Raw genomic sequence first — 15,996 nt, 5'->3', positions numbered from 1 at the left:
ATAATCTTGTTTTAGGTCTTATCAGTAATCTAAAAAGAAATTATTTTTATGTAGTCAGGCTTAAAAATAAATAACTATCTTTCCTGAAGCCAAATTTTGGCTAATTTAGAAAATAAACCATTAAGCTAATACCTTAATTTTGTTCCTTACCAGTAACTTAAGTTGTATTAATTATTAAGGGGAGGGGAACCTATCCTCTTGGTTGCTTAATTACACTCAAATCTGCTTGCTTGATTATACTCATATCCAAAGTAATTTTGTTCATTTTATGAAAGCTGAATTCTAATTTTCCTACATTGTTTAGTTAAAAGTCTTCTACGTAAACTGCTCCTTATTTGTCCCCAGTAAGACAAGGTTTCTCTTTTAATAAACACTATCAAGTATTCTATGTCTTTTTTTCTTGTTTGTGCTTTAGTATCACTAGTTTTAATAGCAATTTCATTTAATTAGCTTTTTAAAAAACTATCACTGGCCAAGGTTAGAAGTGTGCAGTTTGCCTACTGGGAAAACTAAGTCTTTGATACTATGAAACTTTGATACAGGAAGATTATCACAGAAGTTTCTCAGTGGCCATTCTTGATAAAGAATCTCTGGAATACTAATACAGCCTTGAATCCTATTTTTTATTTTAATGACCATGTTTTTTAAATGAATTTATTTAAATTAAAGACAAGAGCCCAAGACTACACATATACAATTCAGCAAATGTAGATGTCTATAAGCTCTAATGGGTTTATCTTCTTCATTGGTTAATTGGAAATTAAACATTTTAACATTCTCGTAAGGAGAAAATTAGCATTTTTAGTGATGTATCCCTTTATAAAATCTCACATTTGCATAATGTTAAATTAACATACACAGCTATATAGAATGCTTTATCTTTACAGAAGTCAGCAATTTGTTTAGGAATTCAATTGCGGCAGAGCAAATACTCAGAAATGTATGGGAACTTTCCTTTCCTTTGGTTTCTTTGACACGGTTTAACCTCCATTTTCTTGACAATGTTGCTGATTCTTCTATCACTTCAGATTCATCTTTCAGGTCCTTAAATGTATGTGTTCCTTAAGGTCTGATATTTATTCCTTTTTCTCTTTCTTTACTGTAAGACTGTTGTTCCCATCTCTAAGAGGCTCAGCTAATTTCTGACAAATATTTGCTGTAGCTCTAACTTTCTCCTGAGAGTTCCTCAGTTCCGATTCTCAAATTCAACTTATTTCCACAGCCAATTCATATTCATTTGCAACAAGGAGACAAAGATGGCAGTTGTGCTGTGGCCAAAATGCCATCAGTACAGTAGTTGATGAGGCAGCTGTGAAAGTTAATGACAATCATGTGACCATCATATTAAGTAAAAGAAAAAATGTGGCTGACAGTAATACTGTAGGAATCAGCACACACAGCCAGTTGTTAGGCATGATGGCTATTCAGATAAAAAAGAGTTTAAGGCCTATAAGAAAGGGATGATTTCACTGTTGTACTAATGAATAAATGAGGTAAGAGAGAAAATCAGTTTTAAAAATTATCTTTGGATGGTGTTTGGGGCTGAACAGTATCCCTCTAAAATTCATATGTTGAAGCCCTAAAGTCTAGTATCTCAGACTATGAATTTGGGATTACCTCAGAATAGAAGATCTACTTCCCAGACTACAGCAATTACTTAACTGGTGTCTCTAACCTCTTAATGGTCTTGTCTATCTTCTACACTGTTAGAAGTGTGATCTGTTAAAAATATAAATTCACCTATGATACCTTCCTGATGAAAAGTTTTCATCATTTCTCTGATCTAAGGGGATACAGTTCATAAAACCCACACTTCCTATTATGGCTAAGACGAACCTCCTTAATAAGGACCATAAGCATTCTGTCAGTCTCCCTTACTTGTAATTTATGTTCGTGTTATCACTGGAAGTTCCCCTGATCTTATCAGGTTGTTGCATTCCTACATGATCTTGTGCATGCCCCTGGCTCTTCCCGTAAGTCCTTTTCCTTCTCCATTTTCCCCACAGTCCTTCTAGTTATCTCTTTCCAGATTTCTTCAGGGATCTCCTCTTGATGGATCAGGTGATAATTTTTCATGCCTTAACATAGTTCCTACAAACACAGCTCACTGGAGTAAAAGGCTACATGTTCCTAGATAAGGGATATTTTAGCCCTGGTCCCTGAACTTGGCATATAGTCATTTCAGAGTTGCCCTGAATTCTTTCAGGATAAGTTATCAGAATTTGTCATATATTCATTCTATTATTGGGTGTATATATTCAAGAACTCCATGGCAGACAATTATTTTTAATGCTCATCACTCACCATATTTATGGGATCCACTGGTCCAATGCTGTTTACATAAACATCAGTTTCAATTACAGTGGGCCTCACTGCAAAATAAGAACATAAAGAATAGTAAAAAATAAGATCAGAGGTTGTGTTAAGTAAATCTTAGCTTTAAATAGATCTTCATAAATAACATTTACCATTTAAATAATAAAATATTCTTCGTTAGGAAATGAAGAAACATCACCCATTACAAAAACACAAATGTCTTTTGAACATTTCAGTTCACAAGTCAATTATGTATGTAAAAGTCAACATTTTAAACTAAAGACATTTTTTTAAAGATTATTATTTTTTTAATTTTAGGGGGAGAAAAAATGAGCATGAGCAAGGGCAGAGGCAGAGGGAGAGGGAGAATTTCGAGCAGACTCCATGCTAAGTGTGGAGCTTGACTTGGGGCTCTATACCAGGACCATGAGATCATGACCTGAGCTGAAATTAAGAGTTGGATGGTAGCCAATTGAGTTACACAGGCATCCCTAAAAACATTTTAGCATACAACATAAAAATGTTATAAATATCTAAACCCTTTATTAAAATTAAGGAAATTGATTTAATAATTTGCTAGGTAATTTGCTCTCTGCAATATGCTAGGATTTTAGAATTTGAATGAATATTAGTATCTAAGGATTATGCATTCAACTTAATGCCTATCAGTTGTGTGCTTGTAACTGTTCAACAACCTTTCTTCCATAGTGGATCCGGGGGAAGCCCTGATGTGTAGCTTTTGCTGATACCCATGGGTAAATATTCCCACAATGGCTGGTTTAAGGATACAAATGTGAAGTCACTGAATGCAGAGTTGGGATAGTATCTAATAAGTAGCTATCGTGAGCCAGTATAAGCATGCTCTAGCACCAATGGGACTCAAAGCATGGTTATGAGGATTAAAGGAGATAATGTCTGTAAAGCATTTACCTTCATGTCTGATTCTGATTCTTACGAGGAGCTTCATAAATATTTGTTCTTACTTCTTTCTCCCCTGTTAACAACATTCCTTTAGGTGGTTTATGTTGGCTCCAAACTTAGGTGCATTTTTATTTAAATTTCACAGAGTATATTGTATAGATATTTCTATGGATTTCATCTATTGTGTTGTATATATAACCATTTGTGTTTTCCCAGTTCATCTTAAATGGTATGTACTGTATATCAGTATGTTTATAGTCTGTCAAATGTGTAGTGCAGATCAGCCTTTTAAATGTTTATCAAATGACACGATTTATGAATACCTGTAATACCACCATATTAGATGATGATTTTTTTGTTTATTGTTTTAACAAATATTGAAAATATTTGTTAAAATATTTGTAAAAATATTTTTCAAATATGAAAATATATTATTTTGCTTTATTCCCCTGTCCCACCAAATAGAATATAAGGGGTTCATTTATTAATGTAGCAAATACTTATTAAAGTGTCAGTGCAAAGGGTTCACAATGTTGACAAGAAGAAGAAAACCGTTTTATGAAAAAAAATTCATATCTCAAAAGAGATTTATTTAGAGATGATGCAAACAAAAAAAAGCATATAAGCCTCCTTGTAGATTGAAAGTTTCTATAATAAAGGGCACGTTTAGTAACACTTACTCAGTTCTCCTTTATAAATTGTATCTGATTTCTTATTTCTGGACTAATATTTATCATTCTTAAAACTCAGACACATGTTTGACCCGGAAGGACACACTTCCCCCTCTAACACATAGTTAAGCCTGCCTGTCAGAGTCTCTATTCAGTCCCAAGTCCCCTGTCTTCGAAAATTCCAATCTGGCAGATTACCCATGCTGGCAAGAATTCAATGGAGAACTTGAGGTATTTTGAAAAAACAGTATATAATTTTATAATATATAATATATTATATATATATCCTTTTGCAATTATAAAACAAATTACACTTAGAAAAACATTAAAATATTTGCATAGTTTGGTTTTCTTTGAGTAAAGATTTTATTAGATGGTATATATATATGTTGTTTAGCTAGAAAAGTAAATAAGATTTGTCAAAAATAGCTTTTGTATGCAAAAGTATAGGTCTCTAGACCTACACAGTACATGACAATGTAATTCAATCTGCTAGACAACAATTAGATTTCTTAAATAAAAGTATGTCATATGATTTATAGCAGGCTTTATAATTTAATGTAAGCTGATGACATCTGAGATGACTTCCTTTAATTGTCATTTATTTTTTATTGTGAATTGAAGCCAATAAATATCAGATAATTATGCTAGTTTTAGCTAGATTTATAGAATGGATTTTATGAAAGCTAATTAATAAAAAAACATAGGTGTATTAGTTCCATTTGTAAGTATATTTATTTCCAGTTATAAGCAATTAAGTGTAACATACCAGACTTATTTAATTAGATTTTTTTCTGTTCATCTGATAAATCAACAAACACTGAACACCTCTTTATTGCATGATAGTAAGGATTGAATACTGTCTATGCAGATAAATAAATGATACCTGGGGGCCTTTTTATTTGTAGGTCATACTTTTCACATTTATAGTATAGAATGTTTTAGATATGAGTCATCTATCCTAGTTTCCTAATACCAATATTTCCTTAACCAACCAGGAGACAAATATATAACATTAGGGAAATATAAACTCTTACATTAGGGCTGAGCCACATTGAAATATTTCATGAGTAACAGATAGGTATAGGATAGGATAGGATAGGATAGGATAGGATAAAAGAAAAATCACATTACTGAGTGCAATGTAGAGCATCGCTGTTGATGAAGATATTCAATAAATAACTTAATAAATATATATTTGTAAACTATAAATATGTCCTTAATTATTATGTACTCCATTTTTTAACTTGGGACTGCTGGTATTTCATCTAGTTCTTTAAACTTCAGCCCCAAATAAGCCTGAAAGCAAACTAAAATAGGTCAGATTAATTTTAAAACACCAGCTAGAGATTGTATGCTTCAAAATATATACTAAAGAGAAAAACAACAGAAAACTGTCATTGTTCCTTAATAATGACTCATTACCTTTTATTGATTCGTCCTATGAACAATACTTGTGGCTGAAATCATTTAAATACAGGCTTCTTGGTAGAGTGAGTACATTTTCTTAGCTCTGTAATTTTCTCAATACAAAGTTTGTTCAATTGGAGGATTTTAATAATATTTTAAAAAGAAAACATCAGATTTCATTCAAAAATAAAAACAGGACACTTAAAAGAAATTGTCATTCCAGGTTCATTAATGATCTTTAGGATAAGGACAGAGATTATGTTTAATTCTTCAATGCATATGGAGATGAAAGATCTCCTTTTTTTGTGATAAACAATGATGGGAAAAAAGTATTACCATAACAAATCACATTTTTGAGAGATGGAAAGCAGGTAGAGAGGACACTGGATTCTTTTTGCAAGGTCTCTTTCTGCATTGTGATTCTAAGTACTTTGCTTTAAGTATCTCAACAAAATATAAGATAAACTCTCTGTGGGAGGTAGTGAATATAAGAAAGAATGGACATTATGAGCAACTTAAAGAAAATGCAGAGAACAGTAAGAAGAATCAAAAAATAATTTAAAAAAAGAAAGCAGTGAGATCAATGAAGTTTCCACACTCAATATCCACATAGCTAGGGCAAAATTGAAGACAGCCAACTGTAGAAATAGGTAATCAGTTTTTAATCCGAAGATACAAAATAAAACAGATTTTAAAAACACTTTCTTCGGGGCGCCTGGGTGGCTCAGTGGGTTAAGCCGCTGCCTTCGGCTCAGGTCATGATCTCAGGGTCCTGGGACCGAGTCCCGCATCGGGCTCTCTGGTCAGCAGGGAGCCTGCTTCCTCCTCTCTCTCTCTCTCTGCCTGCCTCTCTGCCTACTTGTGATCTCTCTCTGTCAAATAAATAAATAAAATCTTAAAAAAAAAAAAAACACACTTTCTTCATAATTATGTTTAACCATGCTTTCTTAGGTGACATTCAAATTACTCTAAGATATCTTTAGCAGATTATGTAGGTTTGGGGTCACTTTTGTATATTAATTCAGATTAATTAATTAAGAGTAATTAAAAATTAACTCAGATCAATTAAAATCTCTAATTCTAGAACGTAAGTTTAACAGTCTTTTCTATTGTAACAGAATAGGCATTAAAAAAAAATAGTCCCACTGAGTCCTATATTACCATTATAACACACAGTTTTTGAAAGAACCATACCAATATGTTTTTCTTGCCCTAGAATAGACAGCAAGTTTTCTCAACCCAAATATACCACTTTGGGTCCAGATACTTTTTCCCAGGCCTTGCTAACAAGGAAATATCAACTAATACTCACCATCTCCTTCTGCAGGTTACATATGGACACATAGATATTTGGATACATATGGATAAAAAGGTACATATGGATATATAAGTTCTTAAGTGCAATATAATGCTTTAGCCAATAGGTTCTAATACACAAAGCCTGAAACCATACTAACACAAATTCTGGATAGAAAACAAAATGCCTCCACAGAGCTCTTCAACAGTTAAGTAATTTATTACTTAACCATGCTACTATGCATGTTACATATGTCTACTTAAATTTAAATAGAAATTAAAGTAAAAATGTGTTCTCTTAGACATACTAACCATATTTCACGTAGTCAGTGGCCAATAACCATTATCAAGTATTCAATACACATACATAAAAGAATTTTAATATATATATTTAATTATCTATTTTAATATAATACAATGCAATTTATACATATATTTGATTAAGTATATATATATTTTTCTTTTTTGGAAATGTCTTCTCAGAAAAATAAAGATGGGCCTCTCATTCTATAGTTAAACTTGTCTTTAGGTAGCAGACTTAGTCACCTGCTCCTGCTCCTATATCTGGTGGGGGAGGGGAGAGTGAGAAAGAAAGTTAGAAAGGAACAATGGGATCTAAATAAACACAATAGAATACTACGCAGCCATTAAAAATGAAATCTTGCCATTTGCAAGGATGTGTACGGAACTGGAGGGTATTATACTAAGTGAAATAAGTCAATCATGGAAAGACTATCATATGATCTCTCTGGTATGAGGAATTTGAGAGGCAGGGTGAGGGTCATGGGCGGAAGAGAGGGGGAAAAAATGAAATAAGGTGGGACCGGGGAGCGAGACAAATCATAAGAGACTCTCAATCTCAGGAAACAAACAGAGTTGCTGGGGGGTGGGGGCTGGGATAAAGTGTCTGGATGATGGACATTGTGGAGACTCTGTGCTATGGTGAGTACTGTGAATTGTGTAAGACTGATAAATCACAGAAGTAAATAATACATTATATTAATTTAAAAAAAGAATTAGGAAAACAAACTAAAACAACAACAAAAAAAGAATAATTACACTAAAAAAATAAACAAAGAATAGCAAGCGGGAAAATCAAAAGAATGTAAGTGAGATAAAGAGAGAACTCAGAGGAAAAGTGGCAAACAGGAGGGAGGCAGATTCTGATTGATTAGCTTACATGTAACTGAAACCCACGCAAAAGAAAACTAAAGCACATGGAAGAGAACCAAAATTCAACACTAGAGTGGAGAGAAGAAAGGAAGGAAGGAAGGGGAGAGGGAAGGAGGGGGAGAGAGAGGGGAGAGAGGGAGAGGGAGGGAAAAGAAAGAAGAAAAGAAAGAAAGGAAGGAAGAAAGGAAGAACAGGAAGGAAGGAAGGGAGGAAGGGAGGGAGGAGGTACAAAGAAGGAGAGAGGGAAAGAGAAAGAAATCGCACTTTTATTTATTTATTTGTTTATTTATATATTTATTTATTTTTTAAAAGATTTTATTTATTTATTTGACAGATAGAGATCAGCAGTAGGCAGAGAGGCAGGCGGAGAGAGAGGGGGAAGCAGGCTCCCCGCTGAGCAGAGAGCCCGATGCGGGCGGGGCTCGATCCCAGGACCCTGAGATCATGACCTGAGCCGAAAGCAGAGGCTTTAACCCACGGAGCCACCCAGGCGCCCCAGAAATTGCACTTTTAAAAGACACATCAGTTACCTAGAATAAAAGTTACTCAAAAAGAACAACTCTGAGATAATTAGTGTATTATGAGTATAGTGTAAGTATTCAACTGAAAAAAATATTCAAAAGGCCTCCAGGAATGAAAAGATGAAATAAATTATGAGGGCAAAAGAATTGGATTGGCATCAGATTTCTCAAAAATGATACGCAAGCAAAGAACTTTGAAATAGTCTGATAAAAGGAAAACAGTGAAGGAAAGCACAAGCCATATGTAGCCAATCTGTCCTACAAGCATCAAGTCAATGGAAAAAAGTTTTTGAGACATAAAAACTTTTTGGAAAAGCTACTAGTTTAAGACAGGACTGGAAAAACTTCAGAAAAAAGACCAATGGTGAGTATTTTGACATATGTCAAGGCAGATTAAATACTAAAACAAAGATTGAAACAAGAGACTGAACCTAATTTACAACTGTTAGAATTCCTGTAAAGCAGAAAATATGTTGACTAAAAATAATACAGCAAAGGAGAGGGAAAAAATAGAAAAAGCTCACTGTTCTGTTCACAGTAGGTGGGATTTAAGGGATACCAATGACAACTGATAATCAAAAGAGCAAAAGGTTAAAAAAAAAAAAAAAAAACAACCAGGGACAAATGCCATTGGGAAAGTTAAAAATATGAAGGAAATATAGAACAAAAACATAAAACTTTCAAAATACTAAACTAAAAGTATTATTAAATGAAATCCAAATAATCTATATCTCAAGCAAAAACAGAGCAAATATAACTAAAGTATTATGGAAGTGTTGAGAACAAACCTATCAGTCATATCCACAAATGAAATGCAATTAATTTCTCCATGAAAAGAAAAAGATGTTTTCATTTTATCTCACAAAACAAAACCTAATGATATAGTGCATACAGGAAGCACAGCTAAAATGAGGCGATTCATGAAGGCAAAAAATTAATGGGGAAGGCAAAAAAATACCAGACAAATAGAGACAATAAGAAGCAGCAGGAAATGATACTTCCAATGACACATAATTTAAGTCAAAAAGCTTTAGATGTGACAATTAAGGTCTCCTTTTTAATGGTTAAAGCCACAAGTAATTATGAAGATATTAACCAAGATATTTCTAAACTAAATAACAAAGCAGCTACGTTTATGAGGCAAAATCTACAAAAGAAGCAAGAAAAATGGATAGGAACACGATAAAAATTTAGAATGAGAAGAAATCATTAAATTCCCAGCTCAAAAACTAGAAAAACAAGAAAGAAGCAAAACAGAATAAAATACAATGAAGGTTATAATAAAGACAAGATAGAAATTACAAGGAAGTTAATAAAAAAAAAATGGTAGAACTCATTAAGAAATGGGATTCTGGACTTTGGGAGACATTAACAAAGTAGAGGAAAACACTATTTTAATTTTCTTGGCAAAAAAAAAAGGTTAATAATACAACATATAAAGAAATTACAAAAGTAGGGGCGTCTGGGTGGCTCAGTGGGTTAAAGCCTCTGCCTTTGGCTCAGGTCATGATCCCAGAGTCCTGGGATGGAGCTCTGCTCAGTGGGGAGCCTGCTTCCTCCTTTCTCTGCCTGCCTCTCTGCCTACTTGTGATCTCTGTCTGTCAAACAAATAAATAAAATCTTAAAAAAAAAAAAGAAATTACAAAAGCAGAAGTAAAGTTTGAAGCAGAAGAAATTTTTTAAAATCCTAAGAGACTACTTCGAAGACTGCTTTGCAAATAAACTTGAAAACATAGATAAAAGGGACATTTTTCTTAAGGAAATACAGATTACCACAATTCATCTTGACAGAGGATAAAGTATAAAAAGAACAATTTCCATAGGAAAACAAGTCGATTATTTCCAAAAAAAAATCCAAGAGACCTGGATGATTTTACAATGGAATTCTTTCAAATCTCCAAAGACCAGCTGTCAATAAAGTTAAATAAATTGCTAGACCTTTAAGAATAAATGAAAACTCCCTATCATGAAACAATTATTAAAAGAATATCTAAGAGGGACGCCTGGGTGGCTCAGTTGGTTAAGCAGCTGCCTTCGGCTCAGGTCATGATCCCAGCGTCCTGGGATCGAGTCCCACATCGGGCTCCTTGCTCGGCAGGGAGCCTGCTTCTCCCTCTGCCTCTGCCTGCCATTCTGTCTGCCTGTGCTCGCTCTCTCCCCATCTCTCTCTCTGATAAATAAATAAAATCTTTGAAAAAAAAAATATCTAAGAAAGGTGAAGAGAGTACTCAAATACAAAAATGAAACATGAATATCATTCATGAATACCAATGCAAAATACTAAATAGTACATTAGCAAACAAAATACAACACCTCATTAAGTATATACTACAGGATGCAAATTGTTTCAATTAATATAATATACCATATTGATAGATGTAAGAAGGAAAAAAATCATAATTATTTTCAGAAATGCTAAAAATGCCTTTGACAAATTTTAATACCAATTTCCTGATTTAAAAACAAAATCAAGGGGCACCCGGGTGGCTAAGTTGATTAAGTGGCTGCCTTAGGCTTGATCACGATCTCAGGATCTGGGATCAAGCCAGGCATCAGGCTGCCTGCTCAGTGGGAAGTCTGCTTCTCCTTTTGCCCCTGCTGCTCCCTCTGCTTGTGTGTTCTCTCTCTCTCTCAAATAAATAAAAAATATATTTTTAAAAATATTTTACTCAAAAAAAGAATAAATAAAAATTAAAAATATAAAAACAAAATCAAGAAAGTTGAGGGAAGATTTCTTAATGTAAATCTTTGTAGGACAAAACATTAGTCATTTTCATTAAGATCTAGAAAAAGGTAAAGTTACAATCTCCACCATTACTCAATATTATATTAGAGATATTAATAAATGCTATTAGATAAGAGACATCAATTAGTTGCATATGAATAAAGAAAAAAATTATCTATCTATTATCTTGATAGCATATTTCAAAAAGTCAGATAATGCTTAAATCATAAAAGGTCAGTAAGCAGGAGGGCAGTAAGGTATAGAATAAGCATTCATAAATCAATAAGATTGATACACAAAACTAATAACCAGTAGAGGACATAGTTGAGAAACTACCCTTTATAGAAAGGAAAAAATTAAATACTTAGGACTCAATTATAAAAATGTGAAAAATCTGTATGAGTAAATCTTTAAGATATTCCTGAAAGATACAAAATAAGTATGAAGAATTGCAAAGACATGTTCCCAATTTCGATGAACAATGTTATGAAGATTCTGATTCTCCCATAGTTAATTTACAAATTTAACACAATCCCAATAAACACACAAACAAGTTTTGTGGGTTTTTTTTTTTAAGATTTTATTTATTTATCAGAGAGAGAGAGAGGGGTAGAGAGTGAGCACAGGCAGACAGAATGGCAGGCAGAGGCAGAGGGAGAAGCAGGCTCCCTGCTGAGCAAGGACCCTGATGTGGGACTCGATCCCAGGACGCTGGGATCATGACCTGAGCTGAAGGCAGCTGCTTAACCAACTGAGCCACCCAGACGTCCCAGTTTTGTGGGTTTTTTCATGAAGTTAAATTTATTATTAATAAAGTCATATATTTTATGAAAAAATGTAAAATTAGGGTTCCTGGGTGGCTCAGTCAGTTAAGCATCTGACTCTTGATTTTGGCTCAGGTGATCATCTCAGGGTTGTGAGATGGTGCCCCATGTGGGGCTCAGCCGTGGGTGTCAAGCCTGCTTAAGATTCTTTCTCTCCCTCTCTCTGCTCCTCCCACTCTCTCTCTCCCTCTCCAAGAAAACCCCAAAACTCCAAAAAGAAGCAAACAAAACAAAGAAACAACAACAACAAAACAGAAAAACTGAAAGGAAAAAACAAAACAACATGAAACCACGAGGTGGAACTAGTCTTACAAGACATTAATACAAAATGTTTTAGCCTCAATGTACTGTTTAAGCTCTATTATTCATATAGTGCAGTGACAAATAGAAAAACAGATGAGAGAATGGAACAGAAAGATCAGGAATAACCAAAGTTCACAAGAAAATGTAATATATGAGAAAGTGGGTGTCTCAAATAACAAAAGCAAAAATTGATTTCATTCATAAATGATGCTTAGCAAACAGAAAAGCCACTTGGTAAAGATAAAAATTAGATTCATACTTCATACCATAGAATAACTCCAAATGGATTAGGGAATTAAATATAAACAAATAAAATCATGCAAGTACTAAAAGTAGACATGGATGAATTCTTCTCAAAGTGGAATATAACCAGTGATACTTGAGCCAAACTGTATTAAAAATGAATAAAATAACCATTGAAGGAAATAAGAAAGATAAGAACTTAAGTTGGTTGAACAATATTTTAATTATATTCTGTAAAACTGAAGATGAAAATAATTGTACTTGAGTATTTTATTCCAGTTAATTTATTTCATTGTCAAATGGCATGTTAAAATTTTAGAACTCCATTTTATATTTACTGGAATTGAAAAAAATAAGAAAATATACTTTGGATAAATCAGAGCCAGGTGTCTCACTGTTGATAAAAGGAATTACAAATAAGGAAATAGAAAACAGTAGAATGAATCCCATGGTGTTTAGTTCGGAAGCAGAGCTTTCAGTATGAACTCATGGCTTACAATACATGTAAAAAGGGATAGAGATAGAAATATAGATCATTGTGAATGTGTTTGTAGAACATATATTTTCTACTTCTCCTCACTTGAAATGCTTAAGAAGCACTAACACCCAGTATTAATGAATATACCTACTGCCCTGATCTTGATTTCTCAATACCTTGGAGAAATGGTGAATCTCACTGCTTGGATCAAGATGAGCCAGGAATATCTTATGAACTAAAAAGTAAGGATGTGGGGCGCCTGGGTGGCTCAGTGAGTTAAAGCCGCTGCCTTCAGCTCAGGTCGTGATCCCAGGGTCCTGGGACCGAGCCCCGCATAGGGCTCTCTGCTCGGCAGGGAGCCTGCTTCCCTCTCTCTCTGCCTGCCTCTCTGCCTACTGGTGACCTCTGTCTGTCAAATAAATAAATAAAATCTTTAAAAAAAAAAAGTAAGGATGTGATCAGAAAATGATGGAGACATATGAAGGGACACAGAAGCCAAACTATTGGAAGTTTCAGTGCCAAATTTATTTTGAGCAACATAATAATGATAGTAATGGGTTATAAGCTATAAAGTAAAACATATATGTAAGTCTATACTGAGTATAAATGAATAGATCAATAAATGGAGGATAAACACAGCTCTTCTTTATAGTACACTTACAAATATTATGCACAGAAGGAGTGATGATGAGTCACCACTAGGCAAACAACACAGTAATAAATACTGTTACAGATAATAATCATTGATGGATACTAGCTTAATGGACAAACATGGGCTGAGAAACTTTTACATAGTTGACCATGCTCCTGACTATATCTCCTCATAACATATGTATTAATCTAGAAGGGGAAAAATAATAACTTTACAGTAGAGAAACCTACATGAAACCACACTAACCAAGTGTTAAAATTAATACCACCAGTAATAAGATATGTTAACATCACATACCTCCTAATACAACACACTGAAAGGGCACACAATCAGTTCTTGTTATCCTTAGCAAAAATGTATCAACTCAACAGAGTAATGAAAATACCAAACAAACTGACAGACATTCCACTGGCCAGTACTCTTTAAAGTTATCAAGTTTATGAAACATACAGGAAAATAGAAATTATATCAGATTGGAGGAAAATAAAAAGACATGAGAACAAAATACATTGTGTGATCTTTGTTGAAATTCTGAAACAGATAAGAAGACATTAATGAGGCACCTGCCATATTTTGAATAATGTTTCTAGAGTAGTTAATGGTATTCTGGATATTATTTTCTTGATTTAGTTTAGGATTTCTATGGTTATATAAAATGTTAACATTATGGTTAAAGGGTTTGTGGAAATTCCATGTATGGATACCATTTTATTAAGGCTAAGTGTTAAACTTTAAAATTAAATAATTAAAACAATCTAAGAAAACAGCCCATTGCATATGAGGAAATTAGATTAGCATAATAAACCAAATGTTGTAAAACAATGAAATTTAAGAAGATTTTTCAGGGCCCTCAGGCAGCTCAGTCGGTTAAGGGGCCAACTCATGGTTTCCACTCAGGTGCGTCCCTGCTGGGCTCCCACACTGAGTAGTTTCCTAGTGGATTCTCTCTCTCCCTTCCTCTACCCTGCTCCCATGCATGTGCTCACTTTATTTTTCTCTCTCTCTCAAATAAATCTTTAAAAAAAGAAGAAAGTTTTTCAACAGAAAAAATTGACAAAGCCAAATTTTGATTTTATGATAACACTAATAGAATTGAGAAAGTCTTTCAAGATTAACTCATAAATGAAAGAACAGATTACTAATATCAGAAATGATAAAGAGGTAAAAAGCTCAGATGCTCAGATACTAAAAACAAAAAATCACAAAAGTTATTATGAAGCAATTTAAAACTAGCAAATTTGAAAACTTTTATTCCTTAAGAGGTTGTTTACAAAATTATTAAACTAATTAAATTGTTAAAAATTCTTCCCCAAATTAAACTCTAGGCCAGCATAACTTCATATAATTCTCTAAATATTTAAGGAAGAAATAGCATCCATTTTACACAAACTCTTTCAAAGATGAAAAGTGAGGGAAAACAATTGATTTGTAGAAGTTAGCATGATCTTGGTTCCAACACTGAAAAACATATTATAGGAAGTTAAATAAATCTCTAATGTCCTTCATCAACATAGATGTAAAATTCCAAAACAAAACATTATCAAACTGAAACTAGTGATATATTTTAAGGTTACTGTATCACAACCAAATGCCATTTGTTACGGAAATGAAAATTTGGTTTGAGGTTTAAAAATCAGACAGTTACTTACAGAACAAATGGTAAGTAGAATACGGGGCAATATATAATTGATATGATTATTTCAATAGATTTACAGAAATTATTTGAAACATTAAGAAGGAAAAAAGAACTCCAGCAAAATAAGAAGAGAAGGATTTACAAAGATTGTCTTAAAAAAAAAAGCCTATAGCAATCATACCTAATAGTAAAATATGAATTGCTCTCCCTGATATCAGGAAAACCCAAAGCTATTCAAATTTACTCCAGTCTTAGCCAATGCAACATGACATGAAAAGAGTATAATTTTGGAAATAAAATAAAATATTTATTATTTACAAAGAGACACACTATTTGCAATGTAGTCATTTATAAGTTATTATCTTTGTAGAAAATCTAGCAGAATATAACAATAAACAATTAAAAGTGAGAAAGAAATTTCACAAGTTTCCTGTAGACAAAATAAATATGCAAAATAACTTTTCTATATACTGCTAATATAAAATTAGAAAATAAAATTTAAAAAATCTATTTACCCTTGCAACACAAATTCCAAATATATAGAATTAAATCTAGTAAAATATATTCAATACTTCTTCACAGGAAACAATAAAAATAAATGCATAAATAAAGAAATGTATGATAAATTTGAATATTAATTTAGTATAATAAAAATTCAATATGGTAATGATTTCAATTTCCCCATATTGACCATAGATTTAATGCATTCCCAATGAAAATGTCGGCTGGTTTATAATTTGAGTTTTTTTTTTTAATGTCATTAGGGGGACTTAGAAGTTAATTATTATAAAACTTATACATAAATGCAAATGACTAAGAAAAAAAAG

At 33.0% G+C, this 15,996-nt stretch overlaps 1 protein-coding gene across 3 annotated transcripts in view; it reads right to left on the bottom strand.

Moving 5' to 3' along the window:
* GABRG1 (gamma-aminobutyric acid type A receptor subunit gamma1) overlaps positions 1 to 15,996 on the bottom strand; it is a 73,597-nt gene that overhangs the window by 42,151 nt on the left and 15,450 nt on the right. For 2 of the 3 annotated variants that reach the window (XM_082728498.1, XM_082728499.1), the window contains exon 3: positions 2,305 to 2,372. In XM_082728498.1, the coding sequence (XP_082584624.1) occupies positions 2,305 to 2,372 (68 nt within the window). Of the gene's footprint in view, positions 1 to 2,304; positions 2,375 to 7,171; positions 7,177 to 15,996 lie in introns of those variants that run through there. The other variant, XM_082728500.1, reaches the window with a different exon arrangement.

The sequence above is a fragment of the Mustela nivalis genome (assembly GCF_964662115.1).
Source record: "Mustela nivalis genome assembly, chromosome: 4".
In the NCBI taxonomy this organism is placed as follows: domain Eukaryota; kingdom Metazoa; phylum Chordata; class Mammalia; order Carnivora; family Mustelidae; genus Mustela; species Mustela nivalis.
Note: the sequence above shows the minus strand (reverse complement) of the source record. Positions and strands in the feature narration are given on the sequence as shown.